The sequence below is a fragment of the Lonchura striata genome, chromosome 34 (genome assembly GCF_050655825.1).
Source record: "Lonchura striata isolate lonStrDom1 chromosome 34, ASM5065582v1, whole genome shotgun sequence".
Lineage (NCBI taxonomy): Eukaryota > Metazoa > Chordata > Aves > Passeriformes > Estrildidae > Lonchura > Lonchura striata.
The window spans coordinates 5034812-5058617 of record NC_140736.1 but is presented as its reverse complement, the minus strand read 5'-3'; the positions used below and the strand labels follow the sequence as shown (position 1 = coordinate 5058617).

The following is a 23806-nucleotide window of genomic DNA, read 5'->3' as shown; positions in this document are numbered from 1 at the left end:
GATGCCACAGCGATGTCGCACCGGTGCCACCGCGATGCCACCGCGATGTCGCACCGGTGCCACACCGCTGCCACCGTCGCCGAGCGGGGCTGGCACCGTCCCCTGCCCGCCCCCAGCGCGGGGGGCGCGGCCCTGGCCGGGGTCCCGCTGTCCCCGCTGTCCCCTCGGGCCGTCCCCTTTGTCCCCTTTGTCCCCGTTGTCGCCGCTGTCCCCTCCCGGGCCGGATCCGGGCGGGAATTGCTGGGCCCTGACTCAGGCCGGGCTCAGCCGGAATTTCTGCCCCGGCCGCCCCTCCCTGGCCGGGATCGCCGGGATCGCCGGTGCCGGTCCCATAAATCCGGGAGGGACCGGCCCGGGACCGGGACAGGCACGGGACAGGCGCGGGGACGGGCATGGAGCCGCTGGAGCTGCCCCGGGTAGGGTTGGAGTGGGATTGGGATCGGGATTGGGATTGGGATCACCGGGATTGCCGGTCCCGTAAATCCGGGAGGGACAGGGACAGGCACGGGACAGGCACGGGGACAGGCACGGGACCGGGACGGGACCGGAACAGACACCGGGACAGGGATGGGGACCGGGACAGGCACGGGACCGGGATGGGACCGGGACAGGCACGGGGACATGCACGGGACCGGGACAGGACGGGACAGGCACGGGACCGGGATGGGACCGGGACAGGCACGGGGACATGCACGGGACCGGGACAGGACGGGACAGGCACGGGACAGGCGCGGGGACGGGCATGGAGCCGCTGGAGCTGCCCCGGGTAGGGTTGGAGTGGGATTGGGATCGGGATTGGGATTGGGATCACCGGGATTGCCGGTCCCGTAAATCCGGGAGGGACAGGGACAGGCACGGGACCGGGACAGGCACGGGGACAGACACGGGACCGGGACAGGACGGGACAGGCATGGAGACAGGGATGGGAACCGGGACAGGCACGGGGACAGGCACGGGACCGGGACAGGCACGGGGACAGGCACGGGACCGGGACAGGACGGGACAGGCACGGGGACAGGGAAAGGCACGGGGACAGGCACGGGACCGGGACAGGACGGGACAGGCACGGAGACAGGGGTGGGGATCGGGACAGGCACGGGGACAGGGGTGGGGATCGGGACAGGCACGGGGACAGGCACGGGGACCGGGCTGGGACCGGGACAGGCACGGGGACAGGGACAGGCACGGGGACAGGCACGGGACCGGGACAGGCACGGTGAAAGGCACGGGGACAGGCACGGGACCGGGACGGGACCGGGACAGGCATGGGGACAGGCACGGGACCGGGACAATACCGGGACAGGAATGGGGACCGGGACAGGCACGGGGACCGGGATGAGGATCGGGACGGGACCGGGACAGGCACGGGACTGGGATGGGGACTGGGACGGGACCGGGATGGGGACCGGGACGGGACCGGGACAGGAATGGGGACAGGGATGGGGACCGGGACGGGCACCAGGACAGGGACAGGCACGGGGACAGGCACGGGACCGGGACAGGACCGGGACAGGCACGGGACTGGGATGGGGACTGGGACGGGACCGGGACGGGCACCAGGACAGGGACAGGCACGGGGACAGGGATGGAGCCACTCGAGCTGCCCTGGGTAACATCGGGATGGGATCAGGAACCGGGATTGGGATGTCCCCACGATGTCCCTGTCCCCGCAGGGTCCCCGTGATGTCCCAAGGGTGTCCCTGTGATGTCCCCAGGGTGTCCCCAGGGTGTCCCCAAGGTGTCCCCAGGGTGTCCCTGTGATGTCCCCAGGGTGTCCCTGTGATGTCCCTGTCCCCGCAGGGTTCCTGTGATGTCCCCAGGGTGTCCCTGTGATGTCCCCAGGGTGTCCCCAAGCGTCTCTGTCCCCTCAGGGTTCCTGTGATGTCCCCAGGGTGTCCCCAGGGTGTCCCCAAGTGTCGGTGTCCCCGCAGGGTTGCTGTGATGTCCCCAGGGTGTCCCCAAGGTGTCCCCAGGTTGTCCCCAGGGTGTCCCCAGGGTGTCCCAGTGATGTCCCCAGGGTGTCCCGGTGATGTCCCCAGAGTGTCCCCAAGTGTCGGTGTCTCCGCAGGGTTCCTGCTGCTCCTCGGGGCCGGGGCTGTCCCCGTTGGGGTCCCCGGGGGTGTCCCTGAGATGTCCCCAAGGTGTCCCCAGGGTGTCCCGGTGATGTCCCCAGGGTGTCCCCAGGGTGTCCCCAAGTGTCGGTGTCCCCGCAGGGTTCCTGTGATGTCCCCAGGGTGTCCCCAAGGTGTCCCCAGGGTGTCCCAGTGATGTCTCCAGGGTGTCCCCAAGTGTCGGTGTCCCCGCAGGGTTCCTGAGATGTCCCCAGGGTGTCCCCAGGGTGTCCCCAGGGTGTCCCCAAGTGTCGGTGTCCCCGCAGGGTTCCTGTGATGTCCCCAGGGTGTCCCCAAGGTGTTCCCAGGGTGTCCCCAGGGTGTCCCCAGGGTGTCCCCAAGTGTCGGTGTCCCCGCAGGGTTCCTGAGATGTCCCCAGGGTGTCCCCAGGGTGTCCCCAGGGTGTCCCCAGGGTGTTCCCAAGTGTCGGTGTCCCCGCAGGGTTCCTGTGATGTCCCCAGGGTGTCCCTAGGGTGTCCCCAGGGTGTCCCGGTGATGTCCTCAGGGTGTCCCCAAGTGTCGGTGTCCCCGCAGGGTTCCTGTGATGTCCCCAGCGTGTCCCCAAGGTGTCCCGAGTGTGTCCCCAGGATGTCCCCAGGGTGTCCCCAGGGTGTCCCCAGGATGTCCCCAGGGTGTCCCCAGGGTGTCCCGGTGATGTCCCCAGGGTGTCCCCAGGGTGTCCCCAAGTGTTGGTGTCCCCGCAGGGTTCCTGTGATGTCCCCAGGGTGTCCCCAGGGTGTCCCCAGGGTGTCCCAGTGATGTCCCCAGCGTGTCCCCAGTGATGTCCCCAGGGTGTCCCCAGGGTGTCCCCAAGTGTCGGTGTCCCCGCAGGGTTGCTGTGATGTCCCCAGGGTGTCCCCAAGGTGTCCCCAGGGTGTCCCCAGGGTGTCCCAGTGATGTCCCCAGGGTGTCCCCAAGGTGTCCCCAGGGTGTCCCCAGGATGTCCCCAAGGTGTCCCCAAGGTGTCCCCAAGGTGTCCCCAGGGTGTCCCCAGGGTGTCCCAGTGATGTCCCCAGGGTGTCCCCAGGGTGTCCCCAGGGTGTCCCCAGGGTGTCCCCAAGTGTCGGTGTCCCCGCAGGGTTCCTGAGATGTCCCGGTGATGTCCCCAGTGATGTCCCCAGGGTGTCCCCAAGTGTCGGTGTCCCCGCAGGGTTCCTGCTGCTCCTCGGGGCCGGGGCTGTCCCCGTTGGGGTCCCCGTTGGGGTCCCCGGGGGGGACGGAGGAGTGCGAGGCCTGGCTGGGCCCGGGGGGGTCCCCCCGGCCGTGTCCCCACCGAGCCCCCGCCGAGGGAGCGGCCCCGGAGCTCCGAGGTACGGCCGGCCCCAAAGCCCGATCCCGAATCCCGATCCCGAATCCCGATCCCGAATCCCGATCCCCGAATCCTGCTCCCGAATCCCAAATCCTGATCCCGAATCCTGATCCCGAATCCTGATCCCGAATCCCGATCCCGAATCCCGATCCCGAATCCTGCTCCCGAATCCCGAATCCCGATCCCGAATCCCGATCCCGAATCCTGATCCCGAATCCTGCTCCCGAATCCCAAATCCTGATCCCGAATCCTGATCCTGAATCCCGATCCCGATCCCAAAGCCCGATCCCGAATCCCGATCCCGAATCCCGATCCCGAATCCCGATCCCGAATCCCAATCCCAAATCCCGATCCCGAATCCCGATCCCGAATCCCGATCCCAAAGCCCGATCCCGAATCCCGATCCCGAATCCTGATCCCGATCCCGATCCCAAATCCCGATCCCGAATCCTGATCCCGAATCCCAATCCCGAATCCCGAATCCCGAATCCTGATCCCAAATCCTGATCCCGAATCCTGATCCCAAATCCTGATCCGGAATCCTGATCCCGAATCCTGATCCCATATCCCAAATCCTGAATCCTGAATCCCCATCCCAATTCCCAAATCCTGATCCCAAACCCCAAATCCCAAATCCCAAATCCCAAACCCCAAATCCCAAATCCCAAATCCCAATCCCAGATCCGCCGACGGAGGATGACGTGTACTGCCGCTGCCTGTCCCAATCCCAAATCCCAAACCCCAAACCCCAAATCCCAAACCCCAAATCCCAAACCCCAAATCCCAAACCCCAAACCCCAAACCCCAAATCCCAATCCCAATCCCAATCCCAATCCCAATCCCAGATCCGCCGACGGAGGATGACGTGTACTGCCGCTGCCTGTCCCAATCCCAAACCCCAAACTCCAAACCCCAAACCCCAAACCCCAAATCCCAAACCCCAAACCCCAAACCCCAAACCCCAAATCCCAAACCCCAAACCCCAAATCCCAAATCCCAAACCCCAAATCCCAATCCCAATCCCAATCCCAATCCCAATCCCAATCCCAATCCCAATCCCAATCCCAGATCCGCCGACGGAGGATGACGTGTACTGCCGCTGCCTGTCCCAATCCCAAACCCCAAACCCCAAACCCCAAACCCCAATTCCCAAATCCCAAATCCCAAACCCCAAACCCCAAACCCCAAACCCCAAACCCCAAACCCCAAACCCCAAACCCCAAACCCCAACTCCCAAATCCCAAACCCCAAATCCCAAATCCCAAACCCCAAATCCCAATCCCAATCCCAATCCCAATCCCAATACCAATCCCAATCCCAATCCCAATCCCAGATCCGCCGACGGAGGACGACGTGTACTGCCGCTGCCTGTCCCGATCCCAAACCCCAAACCCCAAACCCCAAACCCCAAACCCCAAACCCCAAACCCCAAATCCCAATCCCAATCCCAATCCCAATCCCAATCCCAATCCCAGATCCGCCGACGGAGGACGACATGTACTGCCGCTGCCTGTTCCAATCCCAAACCCCAAACCCCAAACCCCAAACCCCAAATCCCAAACCCCAAACCCCAAACCCCAAACCCCAAATCCCAATCCCAATCCCAATCCCAATCCCAATCCCAATCCCAGATCCGCCGACGGAGGATGACGTGTACTGCCGCTGCCTGTCGCGCACGCTGTGCCACACGGCCACGCCCGTCACCGTCGGGTTCTACGCGCCCTGCGGCCACCGCCTGGAGTCCCTGCTGGCCAAGGTCACCGGTGCGTCCGGAATCCGGGAATCCGGGAATTGGGAATTTGGGAATCAGGAATTCGGGAATCGGGAATTCGGGAATTTGGGAATTCGGGAATTTGGGGATTCGGAGCAGAGGATTTGGGGTTTTCTGTGCCTGGTGTTGTTTCCTCAGGGTTTGGGGACCCCAAATTTCCATCCCAATCCTTAATTCCATCCCAAATCCCATCCCCAGTCCCAAATCCCATCCCAAATCCCAAATCTCATCTCAATCCCAAATCCTGTCCCAGTCCCAAATTCCATCCCAGTTCCAAACCCCAAACCCCAAACCCCAAACCCCAACCCAAACTCCAAATCCCACCCCAAACCCCAACCCAAACTCCAACTCCCACCCTAAATCCCAACCCCAATCTCCAACTCCCACCCCAAACCCCCGCCCCAAACCCCAAACCACAACCGCAACCCCAAAACCACAAACCCCACCCCAAACCCCAACCCAATCTCCAACTCCCACCCCAAACCCCAACCCCAAACCCCCACCCCCAAATCCCCAAACCCCAAATCCCAACCCAATCTCCAAATTCTACCCCAAATCCCAACTCAAACCCCAACCCCAAATCCCAACCCCAATCTCCAACTCCCACCCTAAATCCCAACCCCAAACCCCAACCCCAAACCCAAACCCCAACCCCAATCTCCAACTCCCACCCCAAACCCCAACCCCAAACCCACAAACCCCACCCCAAACCCCACAAAACACCCCGAATTCCCCCCAAACCCCCACCCCAAATCCCCAAACCCCAAACCCCAACTCCCACCCTAAATCCCAACCCAATCTCCAACTCCCACCCCAAACCCCAACCCCAAACCCCAAACCCCACCCCAAACCCCCAAACCCCAACCCCCAACCCAACCCCCCCAAACCCCCCCGTGCCAACGCCGCCTCCCTCGGGCAGCCTTCATGCGGGAGGAGATGGCGCAGCGCGAGGCGGCCGAGCTGCGCCGGGGCGGGCGGCGGCCGCGCAGCCCGCACGGCTGGGGGCTGCTGGCGGCCCTGTGGCTGCTGGCCTTCTACCAGCCCGTGGTGACCGAGGGCCACCTGCGGAGGAAGAACCTGGAGTTCATCTTCATCCGCTTCAGCGCCTGGGAGTTCGCCGGCTGCGACAAGCTCTGGGCCGGGCTGGTGACCACGCTGTGCCACCGCGTGCGGCGCCACTTCGGCGCGCTGCCGCTCAGCGTCTTCCACGTGCTGGGCTCGCGGCCGCGCTTCGCCGCCGGCGCGTCGCGGCGCGAGTGGGTGCTCAAGCGAGGGGCCTGCCTGCGGCTCGGCGGGCTGCTCCTGGTGCTGGCCGTCGGCGTCGCCGTCCTCCTGGTGGCCCTGCTGGTGCCGGGCGTCAAGGACCACCGCGCCCTCAAGGTGGTGGGCGGCGCCGTGGCGTCGCTGTCGGGCTCCTCGCTGGTGTTGGGCGCCTTGTCCATCCTCAAGAACTTCCTGGTGAGCGAGAAGAAGAAGATCGAGCGCCTGACCAACAGCGACAGGTTCGCCGGGCAGCTGGGCTTCATGAGCAAGATCCGCGCCGAGGTGGAGGTCCTGGTGGATTATTTGGCCTTCATGGAGGTCTTCGAGCGCCGGCGGCTGCGCGTGGTGATGGAGATCACCAGCCTGCACCTCTGCTACCCGGAGAAGGTGGCCGGCGTGTTCAACGCCATGGCCACGCTGCTGTCGGACGCCAACGCGCCCTTCATCTTCCTGCTGGCCGTGGACCCCAGCGTCATCGTGCCGTGCCTGGAGCAGGCGGGCTGCATGAAGGGGCTGGCGGACAACGGCTACCTCTACCTGAACCGCGCCGTCACGCTGCCCTTCTCCATCCCCGAGATGGGCGCCCGCTCCCGCCTGCGCAGCGTGGCCGCCGCCATCCGCACGCGCGAGGACCTCATGGCGCTCATCATCGCCGGCAACGCCGCCAAGACCAACCGCGGCGCCGGCGCCCTCCCGGCCGCGGCGCCGGCCTCTCCCGGTTGGAAGGAGGCCGATTCGGAGGCGGTGGTGTGGATCCACGAGGCGTTCCGGTGCCTCCACGACGGCACCGACGTCTTGTGCCGGTACCTGCCGGAGAACGGCGCCAACGTCCGGCGCATCGTCAACACCATCCCCATCACGCTGCGGCTGCTGCTGCACCGCGCCGGCGGCGCCGCGCCGCTGTCGCCCCGCGCCGCCGCCGCCTGGGTGGTGCTGGCCGACCGCTGGCCCTGCCGCCTCAGCTGGACGCTGCGCTGCCTGGAGGACGCCGGGCCGAGCGCCGCCGCCGCGCCGTCGACGCCGGCGGCGGGGAGATCCTTGTGGAGCATCTTCGAGGAGCACGCGGGCGAGCTGAGCGCGCTGCGGCAGCCGCTGGGCAAGGTGCTGAGCCTGGACGGCGACCCCGGCCTCTTCCAGGCTTTCCTGGCGCGGGATTTCCCCTTCGGCGCCGACGAGGCGCGGCAGCTGCTCGGCGTCACCGTCAACCTGGACCACTCCATCCGGCAGCAGATGGGGCTGCTGCGGGCGCTGGCGCGGCTGGGCCGGGCGGCGCCCGTGTCCCGCGGGGTGCAGTGCCCACCCTGCGCCCGGTGACCCCGGCGGGATTTGGGATTTGGGATTTGGGATTTGGGGTTGGGCCGCGCCCATATCCCGCGGGGTGCAGTGCCCGCCCTGCGCCCGGTGACCCCGACGGGATTTGGGATTGGGATTTGGGATGGGGATTTGGGATTTGGGATTTGGGATTTGGGATTTGGGATTTGGGGTTGGGCCGTGCCCGTGTCCCATGGGCTGCAGTGCCCGCCCTGTGCCCGGTGACCCCGGCGGGATTTGGGATTTGGGATTTGGGATTGGGATTTGGGATTGGGATTTGGGATTTGGGATTGGGATTTGGGGTTGGGCTGTGCCCATGTCCCGCGGGGTGCAGTGCCCGCCCTGCGCCTGGTGACCCTGGCGGGATTTGGGATTTGGGGTTGGGATATGGGTTTGGGATTTGGGGTTGGGATTTGGGATGGGGATTTGGGATTTGGGGTTGGGATTTGGGGTTGGGATTGGGATTTGGGGTTGGGCTGTGCCCGTGTCCCGTGGGGTGCAGTGCCCACCCTGCATCCGGTGACCCCGACAGGATTTGGGATGGGGATTTGCGATGGGATTTGAGATTTGGGGTTGGGATTGGGATTTAGGGTTGGGATTTGGGGTTTGGGGTATGGGATTTGGAATTCGGGATTGGGATTTGAGATTTAGGATCAGGACTGGCATCCGGATTTGGGATCAGGAATGGCACCAGGTTTTAGGATTTGGGATTGGGATCCGGGATTTGAGATCAGGATTGGCATCAGGATTTGGGATTTGGGATCAGGAACGGGATCCAGAGCCCCCTTAGGGCAGGGGAACTCCTGGAGGATTTGGGAATCTTTTTAGGGGAACAGGGATTGGGAATTCTGGGGTTTTATCCCAGAATTGTGATCCTGGAGATGCTGGAGGGGACTGGGGAGATCCAGAGGGAATTCCCAGGTTTTATTCCTGATTTTTGGGGATGTTGGAGAGGTTTGGGAAGACCCAGAGGGAATTCTGGGGTTTTATTCCCAGTTTTTGTCACTGGGAAATTGGGAATTCCGGGGATTTGATCCTGGATTTTGGAGGTGCTGGAGGGGACTGGGATGATCCAGAGGGAATTCCGGGCTTTTATTCCCAATTTTTTTGTCACTGGGAAATGCTCGGAGGGGACCGGGATGATCCCAAAGCTCCCGGAATCCACGGGAATTTTGATCCCTCCCAGGAATCCCCAACCCTGAGACATTTTTGGGATCTCTTCCCAAAATTTGGGATCTTTTGGGAAGGAAAATCAGGAAAATGGCCCCAAAAAAGCCCCAAATTTGGGCCATTCCCAAACCCCATTCCCACCCAGAATTCCCAGGAAAACCCCCCAGGATCATCCCCCAATAAACCGAGTTCCACCCCCGGCTCCGTATTTTGGGATTTTTTTGGGATTTCCCGCCTGTTCCGGGGTTTTTTTTTTGGGATTTCACCCCCCCATGCCCCATCCCCAAATCCACAAATTCCCAAAATCCTGGAATTCCGGGATGAGCCCCCAAAAAGAGGGCGGGTGACGAATGCAGAATTCCTTTAATTAGAAAACAGCCGTTAACAAAAATTCCACCACGGGGAAAAGGAAGGGAAAAAAAAAACCACCCAAAAACCGGGAAAAGACGGAAAAAAAAACCGCCCAAAAACCGGGAAAAGACGGAAAAAAAAAAAAGCCAAAAACTGGGAAAAGACGGAAAAAAAACCCACCCAAAAACCGGGAAAAGACGGAAAAAAAACCACCCAAAAACTGGGAAAAGACGGAAAAAAACCCCCCCAAAAACCGGGAAAAGACGGAAAAAAAAAAAACCCAAAACTGGGAAAAGACGGAAAAAAAAACCACCCAAAAACCGGGAAAAGACGGAAAAAAAAACCGCCCAAAAACCGGGAAAAGACGGAAAAAAAACCACCCAAAAACCGGGAAAAGACGGAAAAAAAAACCCCAAAAGCCCCAAAAGCAAAGCCCGGAAACACCAGCGAAAATTCCCGGCCGGAATCTCGGGAATATCCCCCCGGAATTCCAACCCCGCCCCCTCAGCTCCCTGAAAGATTTTATTGCACTTAAGAAAGAAAAGCGACCCCCGGGAATTCCCCGGGAATTCCGGGAATTTCGGGAATTCCGGGCTGGGAGATCCCCGATTCCCCCGGCTGCGACTCCGGAAATTTGGGAATTCCAGCCCCTCCCTCTCCCCTTTTCCACCTTCCCCGTTTTCCCGGGAATTCTGCGGCTGGTGATAAATAGAGACGGGGAAAAAAGGGGGGAAAAAACGGGAAAAAAAAAGGAAAAAACGGGGAAAAAAAACAGGAAAAAAAGGGGGAAGACATGGGAAAAACCGGGAAAAAATTCCCAAAGAAACCAAAACCGCCGGAAAGGAAGGGAAATTAAAAATAAATAAAGCGCGGGGGCTGCGGAAGCAGCCGATCCCGGGATTTTTGAGGGACGGAATTCCCAAATTCCGGCCGCTCCCGGTCCCTGTAGTGTCGCGGATCCCGGCGGGAATTCCCGGGAAATCGGGAAGGCGCAGCCCCGGCTCCTTCGCTGCCCCTCGGAGGAGGGAAAAGTCAGGAAAAATCCGGAAAAAAACTCGGGAAAAATCCGTTTTTTGTGGTTTTTTCTTTGTTTTTTTTTCTCTTTCCCACGAAAAATCCCGAAATTCCCGAGGTTTGGTTGGAATCTTGTGCGGAGTGGGGGGAGGGGAAAGCGCCGGAGCCTCCCCCTCCAGGACCTGTGGGGAGAGAGGGAAGGCAGGGCTGGAATTCCCAGAAATTCCCGGAAATTCCAAAAAAATTCCCAGAAATCCCAGGCCCGGGCAGAGCAGGAATTCCGGGCTGGAATTCCCAGAAATTCCCGGAAATCCCAGGCCTGGAAGGGCAATTCTGGGCTGGAATTCCCAGAAATTCCTGGAAATACCCAGAAATTCCCAAAAATTCCTGGAAATTCCCAGAAATTCCCATATATTCCCAGAAATTCCCAGAAATCCCAGGCCTGGGCAGAGCGGGAAGGCCAGGCTGGAATTCCCAGAAATTCCCGGAAATTGTGGGAAATTCCCAGAAATCCCAGGCCTGGGAAGAACGGGAATTCCACGCTGGAATCCCAGAAATTCCCAGAAATTCCTGGAAATCCCAGGCCTAAGAAGAGTGGGAAGGCCGGGCTGGAATTTCCAGAAATTCTTGGAAATTCCCAAAAATTCCCAGAAATTCCCGGAAAAATCCCAGGCCTGGGAAGAGCGGGAATTCTGGGCTGGAATTCCCAAAAATTCCCAGAAATTCCTGGAAATTCCCAAAAATCCCCAGAAATCCCCAGAAATTCTTGGGAATTCCCAAAAATCCCCAGAAATCCTCAGAAATTCTTGGGAATTCCCAAAAATCCCCAGAAATCCCCAGAAATTCTCAGAAATTCCCCAAAATCCCCAGCAATTCCCCAAAATTCCCGGAAATTCCCCAGAAATTCTCAGAAATTCCCAAAAATCCCCAGAAATTCCCAGAAATTCCCCAAAATTCCCGGAAATTCTCAAAAATCCCCAGAAATTCCCAGGAAATTCTCAAAAATCCCCATAAATTCCCCGGAAATTCTCCTAAATTCCCCAAAATCCCCAGAAATTCCCCAAAATTCCTGGAAATTCCCCAGAAATTCTCAGAAATTCCCCAAAATTCCCAGAATTTCCCGGAAATTCCCGGAATTTCCCGGCAATTCCGGGCTCACCTGCGCTCAGAGCGGCTCCGGCGGCTCCGGCGGCTCCGGCTCCATCCGGGCGCAGCTCAGCTCTGCGGGGGGAGGGGCACGGAACCTTCCGGAACCATTCCCGGAATTCCCAGCGCGGGGATCCCGGATTTTCCCCGCTCCTTCCCCAGATTTCCCACTCCTTTTCCCAGTTTTTCACCCCGATTCCTGTTCCTTCCCACTTTTCCACCCCAATCCCAGCTGAATTCCCAGTTTTCCACCCAATCCCAGCCACATTCCCAGATTTTTCATGTTCCCAACCCAAGGATTTGGGATTTTCCCACTCCTTTCCCATTCTCCACCCCAATCCCAGCTGAATTCCCAGATTTTCCCATTTCCAACCCAGAGATTTGGGATTTTCCCACTCCTTTCCCATTTTCCACCCAATCCCAGCTGCATTCCCACTTTTCCACCCCAATCCCAGCCACATTCCCAGATTTTCCCAATCCCAGCCACATTCCCAGATTTTCCCATTCCCAACCCAGAGATTTGGGATTTTCCCACTCCTTTCCCATTTTCCACCCAATCCCAGCTGCATTCCCAGATTTTCCCATTCCCAACCCAGAGATCTGGGATTTTCCCAATGCTTTCCCACTTTTCCACCCCAATCCCAGCCGCATTCCCGTTTTTCCTGGCTCTGGATTGGGGCGGGCTGGGATTTTCGGGATCTCACCGCGCTCGGCCGCGCACGTTCCCGATTTCCCGTCTCCCTCCGGGCCCGGCTCCGGCAGCGCCCGGGCGAAATCCGCCTTCAGCCCGTTGGGAAGCGGCGAATCCCGGGAGGGGCTCCCGCACGGAATTCCCTCGGAGGCGCCGGCCCGGCGCGGCTGCAGTTCGGGAACGGCGCCGGATCCGACGGGAATGGCTCCAAGTCCATCGGGAACGGCGCCGGATCCATCGGGAATGGCTCCAAGTCCATCGGGAACGGCGCCGGATCCATCGGGAACCGTCACGGATCCACCGGGAATGGCGCCGGATCCATCGGGAATGGCTCCAAGTCCATCGGGAACCATCACGGATCCACCGGGAACGGCGCCGGATCCATCGGGAATGGCTCCAAGTCCATCGGGAACCGTCACGGATCCACCGGGAACGGCGCCGGATCCATCGGGAATGGCTCCAAGTCCATCGGGAACCGTCACGGATCCGACAGGAACGGCGCCGGATCCATCGGGAACCGTCACGGATCCACCGGGAACGGCGCTGGATCCGACAGGAACGGCGTCGGATCCATCGGGAACCGCTCCAAGTCCATCGGGAACCGTCACGAATCCACCGGGAACGGCGCCGGATCCGACAGGAACAATCCCGGATCCATCGGGAACAACCCCAGATCCACCGGGAATGGTCCCGGATCCATCGGGAACAATCCCGGATCCATCGGGAACAACCCCAGATCCACCGGGAATGGTCCCGGATCCATCGGGAACAATCCCGGATCCATTGGGAACGGCCCCGGATCCAACAGGAACGGTGCCGGATCCACCAGGAACAACTGCAAATCCATCGGGAACAATCCCAGATCCACCAGGAACAGCCCCGGATCCGACGGGAACGGCTCCAAATCCATCGGGAACAATCCCAGATCCAACAGGAAGGGCCCCAGATCCATCAGGAATGGCCCCGGATCCGACGGGAACAATCTCGGATCCATTGGGAACAGCACTGGATCCGACGGGAACGGTGCTGGATCCATTGGGAACAACCCCGGATCCAACGGGAACGACTCCAAATCCATCGGGAACAGCCCCAGATCCAACGGGAACGGCCCCAGATCCAACGGGAACGGCACCGGATCCAACGGGAATGGTGCCGGATCCAACAGGGATTGTCCCAGATCCTTCGGGAACGGCTCTGGATCCATCGGGAACGGAGGTGGATCCGATGGAAACAACCCCGGATCCATCGGGAACGACCCTGGATCCATCGGGAACGACCCCAGATCCTTCGGGAACGACCCCGGATCCATCGGGAACTGTCCCAGATCCATCGGGAACGGCTCCAGATCCATCGGGAACGGTCTCAAATCCATCGGGAACGGCTCCGGATCCTTCAGGAGCAGCTCCAGATCCACCAGGAGCAGCTCCAGATCCATTGGGAACAACCCCAGATTCCTCGGGAACAACCCCAGATTCCTTGGGAATGGCCCTGGATTCCTCGGGAATGGTTCCAGATTCCTCGGGAACAACCCCGGATTCCTTGGGAACAGCCCCGGATTCCTCGGGAACAACCCCGGATCCCTCCGGAACGTTCTCCACCCGCGTCACCACGAAGACCTTGCGGCCCCTGCCGGGGCTGGAGACGGAAATCCTGCGCTCGGCATTCCCGGAATTCCCGGAATTCCCGGAATTCCCGGATTCCACAAGCTCCCTCGAGCCCTTCTTCCCATCCTCCTCCTCCTCCTCGGTGTCCGAGCTGGAATCCCCGGCCGGAGCCGCGTTCCCGTTCTCCTCCGGGCCGGCGGAAGCGGCGCCGCCGGGAACGGCGGGATCCGCGGGAATGGCGGGATCCTCGGGAATGGCGGGATCCTCGGGAATGGCGGGATCCTCGGGAATTTCGGCGCCGGAGATCTCGGCCATGGAGGCCGAGTGGCGGAGCTGCTGCTCCTGCTCCTCCTTCTCCTTGGCCAGGACGAAATTCCGCTTGCAGCCGTTCTGGATCTCGGCCAGCAGCGCCTTCTGCGTCTCCAGGAAGCTCTTCACCTGCCGGGAAAATCCGGGAATGTCGGCAAAAATCCTGGAAAAATCCCGGGAAACCCCTCGGGAACGACGGCGTTTCCACCCCGCGGCGCGGTTTTGCGGCGCTGGCCCTTTAAGAGAGGGAGTCGTGGAATTTTTGGGGTTTTTCCCGAAGTTTTGGGGAGGTTGTGGATTTGGGATTGGAGGATGGAGATTCCCGGAATTCCCAGAATTCCTGCTGGGAAATGGGGAAATCCACAGGATGCGGACTCGAAAAAAAAATCCCAGTTTTTCACTGCTGGGGAAAGACACCCAAAAAAATGTGGGAATGCAAAGGATTGGATGCTGGAGATTCCCAAAATTCCTGGAGCTGGGAATTGTCCCCAGAACCGTCAGGGTTTAACTCCTGGGAAAACTTCACAAATCCAAGAAAAAACCTGGAAAAACCCGGAAAACCCACCAGGAACCAACCCCAAAATCCCAAACCCCCAACCCTCAACGCCTCAGGCGCCAGGAACACCCCAAAATCTTGGAATTCCTGGGGGAATTCCAGGAAGTTTTGGGGGAAATTCAGGAATTTTTTTGGAATTTCAGGAATTTTTGGGGGGAATTTTGTGACTTTTTTTTGGAATTCCATGAATTCTTAGGCTCGTACTTGAATCCCAAACCCCCAACACCTCAGGCGCCGCTTCCTGCTCCGGGAACACCCCAAAATCGTGGAATTTTGGGTGGAATTTCAGGAATTTTGGGGGGAATTCCAGGAATTTTTTTTTTTGGAATCCCGTGAATTTTTTCTGGAATCCTGTGAATTTTCTGGGAATTCTGGGAATTCTCAGGTTTGTGCTCGAATCCCAAACCTCTGATGCTTCCGGCGCCGCTTCCCGCCGCGGCAACGCCCCAGAACCGCGGGGATTTTTGGGAACCACCAGGATTTTCTTGGGAATTCCAGGAATATTTTGGGAAATCCAGGATTTTTTTTGGAATCCCGTGAATTTTTTGGGAATTCTGGGAATTCTTGACATCGTGCTTGAATCCCAAACCGTGACACCTCCGGCGCCGCTTCCCGCCGCGGCAACGCCCCAGACCCGCGGGGATTTTTGGGAACCGCGGGGATTTTTTTGGGAATTCCGGGGATTTTTTGGGAATTGCGGACGCACCGCCTCCTTCTTGGGCTCGCGGTCGAGGTCGAGGCGCAGCAGGGAGTGGTTGACGCGCAGGGCCAGGCTCAGCGCCATCAGCCCCCCGGTCTTGATGTCGTTCTCGCGCAGGTCCAGGCGCAGCAGGCGCGGGCTCTCGGCCACGAACTCGGCCACCGCCACCGCCCCTGCCCGAAAAACGGGAATTCGGGGGGGGAAAATGGGAATTTGGGGGGGGAAATGGGAATTTGGGGGGGGAAAATGGGAATTTGCGGGGGGAAATGGGAATTTTGGGGGGGGAAATGGGAATTTGGGGGAGAAATGGGAATTTGGGGGGTGAAAATGGGAACTGGGGGGGAAAATGGGAATTCGGGGGGGGAAATGGGAATTTGGGGGGGGAAATGGGAATTAGGGGGGGAAATGGGAATTTGGGGGGGAAATGGGAATTTGGGGGGTGAAATGGGAATTTGGGGGGGAAATGGGAATTCGGGGGGGGAAAATGGGAATTTGGGGGGGGAAATGGGAATTTGGGGGGGTTCTGAGGGAATTGGGGGGGGAAATCACGGGGATTGGGGGGGAAAAATGGGAATTTGGGGGGGAAAAATGGGAATTGTGGGGGGGGAAATGGGAATTTGGGGGGGGAAATGGGAATTTGGGGAGGAAATGGGAATTTGGGGGGGGAAATGGGAATTTGGGGAGGAAATGGGAATTTGGGGGGGGAAATGGGAAATGGGGGGGTTCTGAGGGGATTGGGGGGGAAAAATGGGAATTTGGGGGGGGAAATGGGAATTTGGGGGGGAAAATGGGAATTTGAGGGGGGAAATGGGAATTTGGGGGGGGAAATGGGAATTTGGGGGGGAAATGGGAATTTGGGGGGGAAATGGGAATTTGGGGGGGAAATGGGGAATTTGGGGGGGTTCTGAGGGAATTGGGGGGGGGAAATCACGGGGATTGGGGGGGAAAAATGGGAATTTGGGGGGGGGAAAAATGGGAATTGTGGGGGGGGAAATGGGAATTTGGGGAGGAAATGGGAATTTGGGGGGGGAAATGGGAAATGGGGGGGGAAATGGGAATTTGGGGAGGAAATGGGAATTTGGGGGGGGAAATGGGAAATGGGGGGGGAAATGGGAATTTGGGGGGGAAATGGGAATTTGGGGGGGAAATGGGAATTTGGGGGGGGAAATCACGGGGATTGGGGGGGGGAAATCACGGGGATTGGGGGGGAAAAATGGGAATTTTGGGGGGAAATGGGAACTGGGGGGAATTCTGAGGGAAATGCAGGGGAAAATCCCGGGGATTGGGGGGGAAATCCCAGGGATTGGGGGGGAAAATCCCGGGAATTGGGGGGGAAATGGGGATTGGGGGGAAAACAGGAACTGGGGGGAATTCTGAGGGAATTGCAGGGGAAAATCCCAGGGATTGGGGGGGGAAATCCTGGGAACTGGGGGAGAAAAATCCTGGGGATTGTGGGGATTCTGAGGGAATGGAGGGGAGAAAATCCCGGGAATTGGGGGGGAAAACAGGAATTGGGGGGGAAAATCCCAGGGATTGGGGGGAAAAATCCTGGGGATTGTGGGGATTCTGAGGGAATTGAGGGGGAAAATCCCGGGAATTGGGGGGGAAAACAGGAATTGGGGGGGAAAATCCCGGGAATTGGGGGAGAAAAATCCTGGGGATTGTGGGGATTCTGAGGGAATGGAGGGGAAAAATCCCGGGAATTGGGGGGAAAACGGGAACTGGGGGGGAAAATCCCAGGGATTGGGGGGGGAAAATCCCAGGGATTGGGGGGATTCTGAGGGAATTGGGGGGGAAATCCCGGGAATTGGGGGAGAAAAATCCTGGGGATTGTGGGGATTCTGAGGGAATGGAGGGGAGAAAATCCCGGGAATTGGGGGAGAAAAATCCTGGGGATTGTGGGGATTCTGAGGGAATTGGGGGGGAAAATCCTGGGAACTGGGGTGAAAAACAGGAATTGGGGGGAAAATCCCAGGGATTGGGGGGGGAAAATCCCGGGAATTTTGGGAGAAAAATCCTGGGGACTGTGGGGATTCTGAGGGGGAAAATGGTGGGAATGGGGGGCGGGAAACTGCCGAGAATGGAGGGAAATCCGGGAACGGAGAGGGGAAAATGCCGGGAATGGGGGAGGGAAAAGCCGGGAATGGAGGGGAAATGGTGGGAATGGCGAGGGGGAACGTCGGGAATGTCGGGAATTCTGGGAATGGCGGGACCTTCGCAGGTGAGGCGGGTGCAGGCCAGCCCCAGGCGCAGCACGGAGCGGTTCCCGATCAAGCCGCTCTTGAGGCTGCGCACGCCCTCGTTGCCCAGCGCGTTGTGGCCCAGGTTCAGCGTCTCCAGGCTCTGCGTGTGCGGCTGCCGGAGCCGGGAAAACAGGGAAAAACAGGGGGAATCCCTGGGGATCCGCGGGGGAAAACAGGGGGAAAACAGGGGGAAAACAGGGGGAATCCCTGGGGATCCGTGGGGGAAAATAGGGGGAAAACAGGGGGAATTCGTGGGGGAAAATAGGGAAAAAACAGGGGGAATTTGTGGGGATCCGCGGGGGAAAATAGGGGGAAAACAGGGGGAATTCGTGGGGGAAAATAGGGAAAAAACAGGGGGAATCCCTGGGGATCCGCGGGGGAAAACAGGGGGAAAACAGGGGGAATCCGTGGGGGAAAATAGGGAAAAAACAGGGGGAATCCGTGGGGATACGGGGGGAAAAATAGGGGGAAAACAGGGGGAAAACAGGGGGAAAACAGGGGGAATCCCTGGGGATCCGCGGGGAAAAACAGGGGGAAAATAGGGGGAATTCGTGGGGGAAAATAGGGAAAAAACAGGGGGAATCCCTGGGGATCCACGGGGGAAAATAGGGAAAAAACAGGGGGAATCCGTGGGGATCCGCGGGGAAAAAACAGGGAGAATCCCTGGGGATCCACGGGGAAAAACAGGGGGAAAACAGGGGGAAAACAGGGAAAAAACCAGGGAGAATCCGTGGGGATCCGCGGGGAAAACAGGGAGAATCTGTGGGGATACAGGGGGAAGAAACAGGGAAAATCCGTGGGGATCCGCGGGGAAAAACAGGGGGAAAACGGGGAAAACAGGGGGAAAACAGGGAGAATCCATGGGGATACAGAGGGAAAAAACAGGGAAAAACAGGGGGAATATGTGGGGATATGGGGGAAAAAAACAGGGAGAATCCCTGGGGATACAGGGGGAAAAAACAGGGAGAATCCCTGGGGATACAGGGGGAAAAAACAGGGAGAATCCCTGGGGATCCGGGGGGAAAATACAGGGAAAAACCAGGGGAATCCCTGGGGATCTGGGGGGAAAAACAGGGAAAATACGTGGGGATCCGGGGGGAAAAACAGGGGAAACCCAGGGGGATACGGGGGGAAAAACAGGGAGAATCCCTGGGGATCCGCGGGGAAAATACAGGGTAAATCCGTGGGGATCAGGGGGGAAAAAACAGGGAAAAAACAGGGAGAATCCCTGGGGATCCGGGGGGAACAACAGGGGAAAACAGGGGGAATATGTGGGGATCCGGAGGGGAAAAACAATGGAAACCCATGGAAACCAACAGAAACCCAAGGAAAATCCATGGAAATCAATGGAGAATCAATGGAAAACCCAAGGAAAACCCAAGGAAAATCCATGGAAATCCATGGACAACCCAAGGAAAAATCCATGGAAAACCCATGGAAAACCCAAGGAAAAACCCATGGAAAACCCAAGGAAAAATCCATGGAAATCGATGGAAATCCATGGAAAACCCAAGGAAAATCCCAAAACCCAACAACCCAACCTTCCCCAAGCCCATCCCAACATTCCCAACCCCATCCCATGGAATGGGTTTCCCATTGGAAACGGAAGGAAAACCCCCGGAAAACCCCCGGAAAACCACCAGAAAACCGAAGAAAACCCCCGGAAAACCACAGGGAAAACCCCGGAAATCCAGGAACGAGCGGCAAGGAGGGCGAGGTGTCCCCCGGACGGCGGCGCCGGGAACGCCGGGAACGCCGGGAACGCCGGGAAAACGGGAATTCTCACCAGGGTCATGGCCAGGTAGGCCATGCCGGCGTGGCTGAGCTGGTTGTTCCAGAGCACCAACGTCACCAGCCCCCGGCGCTGCTCCCGCAGCCCCTCGCAGATGTAGGCCAGGCCTGGAAAAGCGGGAAAAGACCAGAATCCCGGGAAAACGGGTGTCAGGGAATGGCGGGAATAGCCCGGAAATCCCAGGAAAACGGGCGTCAGGGAATGGCGGGAATAGCCCGGGAATCCCGGGAAAACGGGCGTCAGGCCAGGCCTGGAAAATCCTGGAATTAGGCCAGGCCTGAAAAAGCGGGAAAAGACCGGAATCCCGGGAAAACCGGCGTCAGGGCAGGCCTGGAAAATCCTGGAATTAGGCCAGGCCTGGAAAAGCGGGAAAAGACCGGAATCCCGGGAAAACCGGCGTCAGGGCAGGCCTGGAAAATCCTGGAATTAGGCCAGGCCTGGAAAAGGGGGAAAAGACTGGGAATCCCGGGAAAACGGGCGTCAGGGAATGGCGGGAATAGCCCAGAAATCCCAGGAAAACGGGCGTCAGGGAATGGCGGGAATAGCCCGGGAATCCCGGGAAAACCGGTGTCAGGGAAAAGAGGGAATAGCCCGGGAATCCCGGGAAAACGGGCGTCAGGGAAAAGTGGGAATAGCCCGGGAATCCCGGGAAAACCGGCGTCAGGGAAAAGTGGGAATAGCCCAGAAATCCCGGGAAAACCGGCGTCAAGCCAGGCCTGGAAAATCCTGGGATTAGGTCAGGCCTGGAAAAGGGGGAAAAGACCGGGAATCCCGGGAAAACCGGTGTCAGGGAATGGCGGGAATAGCCCGGGATCAGGGAAAAGCGGGAAAAGACTGAGAATCCCGGGAAAACAGGCATCAGGGAAAAGCGGGAACAGCCCAGAAATCCCGGGAAAACGGGCGTCAGGGAATGGCCCAGAAATCCCAGGATCAGGGAAAAGCAGGAAAAGAGCGGGAATCCCGGGAAAACGGGCGTCAGGGAATGGCGGGAACAGCCTGGGATCAGGGAAAAGCGGGAAAAGACCAGGAATCCCGGGAAAACGGGTGTCAGGGCAGGCCTGGAAAATCCTGGAATTAGGCCAGGCCTGGAAAACGGGGGAAAGACGGGAATCCCGGGAAAACGGGCGTCAGGGAAAGGTGGGAATAGCCCGGGATCAGGGAAAAGCGGGAAAAGACCGGAAATCCTGGGAAAATGAGCATCAGGGAAAGGCCCGGAAATCCCGGGATCAGGGAAAAGCGGGAAAAGAGCGGGAATCCCGGGAAAACCGGCGTCAGGGAAAAGCGGGAACAGCCCGGGAATCCCGGGAAAACGGGCGTCAGGGAATGGCGGGAATAGCCCGGAAATCCCGGGAAAACGGGTGTCAAGCCAGGCCTGGAAAATCCTGGGATTATGTCAGGCCTGGAAAATCAGGGATCAAGGATTCCCAAATCCCATTCCCAACATTCCCAACCCTCATTCCCAGACCCATTCCCAACCCCATTCCCAATTCCATTCCTAAATCCATTCCCAGACCCATTCCCAACCCCATTCCCACATTCCCAAATCCATTCCCAGACCCATTCCCACATTCCCAAACCCCACAATTCCCATTACTCCCATTATTCCTGTATGGAATTCCCATGATTCCCGTTGTTATTCCCATCTGGAATTCCCACAATTCCCACGATTCCCACCGTGATTCCCGTCGGGAATTCCCGGATTCCCACCGGAGTCCCTGAGGTGGTTGTTGCGCAGGTCCAGCCCGTTCCCACATTCCCAAACCCCCCAATTCCCGTGACTCCCGTGACTCCCATTATTCCCGTCTGGAATTCCCGTGATTCCCGTGATTCCAGCCGTGATTCCCGGCGGGAATTCCCGGATTCCCACCGGAGTCGCTGAGGCGGATGTTGTGCAGGTCCAGCCCGTTCCCACATTCCCAAACCCCCCAATTCCCGTGACTCCCATTTCTCCCAGCTGGAATTCCCGTGATTCCCGTGATTCCAGCCGTGATTCCCGTTGGGAATTCCCGTGATTCCCACTGTGATTCCCAGCAGGAATTCCCAGATTCCCACCGGAGTCGCTGAGGTGGTTGTTGCGCAGGTCCAGCCCGTTCCCACATTCCCAAACCCCCAATTCCCGTGACTCCCGTTATTCCCATCTGGCATTCCCGTGATTCCCGTGATTCCCGTGATTCCAGCCGTGATTCCTGGCAGGAATTCCCGTTATTCCCACAATTCCCGTCGGGAATTCCCGGATTCCCACCGGAGTCGCTGAGGCGGTTGTTGCGCAGGTCCAGCCCATTGCCACATTCCTGTTATTCCCCCAATTCCCATGACTCCCGTTACTCCCGTTATTCCCATCTGGCATTCCCGTGATTCCCGTGATTCCCGTGATTCCCGCCATGATTCCCGTCGGGAATTCCCGGATTCCCACCGGAGTCGCTGAGGTGGTTGTTGCGCAGGTCCAGCCCATTCCCACATTCCCAAAGCCCCCAATTCCCGTGACTCCTGTGACTCCCATTGTTCCCAGCTGGAATTCCCGTGATTCCCGTGATTCCCGTGATTCCGGCCGTGATTCCCAACGGGAATTCCTGGATTCCCACCGGAGTCCCTGAGGCGGATGTTGCACAGGTCCAGCCCATTCCCACATTCCTGTTATTCCCACAATTCCCGTGACTCCCGTGACTCCCGTTACTCCCATCTGGCATTCCCGTGATTCCCGTGATTCCCGTGATTCCAGCCGTGATTCCCAGCGGGAATTCCCGGATTCCCACCGGAGTCGCTGAGGTGGTTGTTGCGCAGGTCCAGCCCGTTCCCACATTCCCAAACCCCCCAATTCCTGTTACTCCCGTTGCTCCCAGCTTGAATTCCCATGATTCCCATCTGGAATTCCTGTTATTCCCGCCGTGATTCCCGTCGGGAATTCCCGGATTCCCACCGGAGTCCCTGAGGTGGTTCTTGCACAGGTCCAGCCCATTCCCACATTCCTGTTATTCCCCCAATTCCCGTGACTCCCATGATTCCCATCTGGCATTCCCGTGATTCCCGTGATTCCCGTGATTCCGGCCGTGATTCCCGTCGGGAATTCCCGGATTCCCACCGGAGTCGCTGAGGTGGTTGTTGCGCAGGTCCAGGATCTGGATGCAGCCGTTGAACTTGAGCAGGTTGCCGAGCTGCGCCGAGTCCTGCAGCCCGTTCAGCTTGTTGTCGGCCAGGTACAGCTCCCGCAGGGACACGTTCATCTTCAGAGCCGTGGCTGCGGAAAAACGGGAATCAACACCCGGAAAAACCGGGAATACACCCGGAAAACACCCGGAAAACACTGGGAATACACCGGGAAATAACGGGAACGGGAGCCGAGGCTGTTGTCGGCCAGGTACAGCTCCCGCAGGGACACGTTCATCTTCAGAGCCGTGGCTGCGGAAAATCGGGAATCAACACCCGGAAAAACCGGGAAAACACCCGGAAACACCGGGAATACACCGGGAAAACACCGGGAAAACACCGGGAATACACCGGGAAATAACGGGAACGGGAGCCGAGGCCGTTGTCGGCCAGGTACAGCTCCCGCAGGGACACGTTCATCTTCAGAGCCGTGGCTGCGGAAAAACGGGAATCAACACCCGGAAAAACCGGGAAAACACCGGGAAAACACCCGGAATACACCGGGAATACACCGGGAAATAACGGGAATACACCGGGAATACACCGGGAATGCACTGGGAATACACCGGGAAAACACCGGGAAAACACCAGGAATACACAGGGAAAACACCGGGAATGGGAATGGGAAAACACCGGGAATGGGAACAAAAAAACCGGGAATGGGAATGGGAACCTGGAAACACCGGGAATGGGAATAACCGGGAATGGGAATGGGAAAAACCGGGAATGGGAATGGGAAAAACTGGGAATGGGAATGGGAAAAACTGGGAATGGGAATGCGAAAAACTGGGAATGGGAACAGAAAAAACAGGAATGGGACTGGGAAAAACTGGGAATGGGAACCTGGAAACACCGGGAATGGGAATAACCGGGAATGGGAATGGGAAAAACCGGGAATGGGAACAGAAAAAAACCAGGAATGGGAACGGGAAAAACCGGGAATGGGAACGGGAAAAACCGGGAATGGGAATGGGAAATAATGGGAATGGGAACCTGAAAACACCGGGAATGGGAACGGGAAAAACCAGGAATGGGAACCTGGAAACACCGGGAATGGGAACAGAAAAAACCAGGAATGGGAACGGGAAATAACTGGGAATGAGGCCGGGATTGTCACCAGCAACAGCAGGAAAATGGATGGGAAAATGGGAAAAATGGAAAATTGATGGAAAATGGGGAAAATGCATGGAAAAATGGGGAAAATTCATGGAAAAATGGGGGAAATGGGTGGAAAAATGGGAAAAAATGAATGGAAAAATGGATGGGAAGTGGATGGAAAAATGGGAAAAATGGATGGAGAAATGGGGAATATTCCCAACAG

General features: G+C 58.7%; 2 protein-coding genes across 4 annotated transcripts in view; one reads left to right on the top strand and one right to left on the bottom strand.

Annotated features, from left to right (window-relative positions):
* The first annotated feature begins 63 nt into the window (after positions 1-63).
* NKPD1 (NTPase KAP family P-loop domain containing 1) lies at positions 64-7857 on the top strand. The gene is made up of 3 exons (XM_085564679.1): positions 64-3421; positions 5052-5183; positions 6111-7857. The coding sequence occupies exons 1-3, from the start codon at positions 3211-3213 to the stop codon at positions 7766-7768; spliced, it is 2001 nt and encodes a 666-aa protein (XP_085420805.1). The 5' UTR covers positions 64-3210; the 3' UTR covers positions 7769-7857.
* A 1424-nt stretch (positions 7858-9281) lies between these two features.
* The window catches only part of PPP1R37 (protein phosphatase 1 regulatory subunit 37), a 32845-nt gene continuing 18320 nt past the window's right edge, over positions 9282-23806 (bottom strand). For all 3 annotated transcript variants that reach the window (XM_085564670.1, XM_085564671.1, XM_085564672.1), the window contains 7 exons: positions 22421-22576; positions 19336-19448; positions 17520-17661; positions 15313-15479; positions 12151-14179; positions 11460-11521; positions 9282-10482 (listed from right to left, as the gene is read on the bottom strand). In XM_085564670.1, coding sequence (XP_085420796.1) covers positions 11466-11521; positions 12151-14179; positions 15313-15479; positions 17520-17661; positions 19336-19448; positions 22421-22576 — 2663 coding nt within the window. In that variant the 3' untranslated portion in view covers positions 9282-10482; positions 11460-11465. The remainder of the gene's footprint in view (positions 10483-11459; positions 11522-12150; positions 14180-15312; positions 15480-17519; positions 17662-19335; positions 19449-22420; positions 22577-23806) is intronic.

Coding starts and splice junctions, on each gene's coding strand:
- NKPD1 (XM_085564679.1), top strand. CDS start 3,211: ATGTCCCCAGTGATGTCCCCAGGGTGTCCCCAAGTGTCGGTGTCCCCG. Junction 3,422..5,051: donor AGCGGCCCCGGAGCTCCGAG/GTACGGCCGGCC, acceptor TCCCAATCCCAG/ATCCGCCGACGGAGGATGAC. Junction 5,184..6,110: donor CCTGCTGGCCAAGGTCACCG/GTGCGTCCGGAA, acceptor TCCCTCGGGCAG/CCTTCATGCGGGAGGAGATG.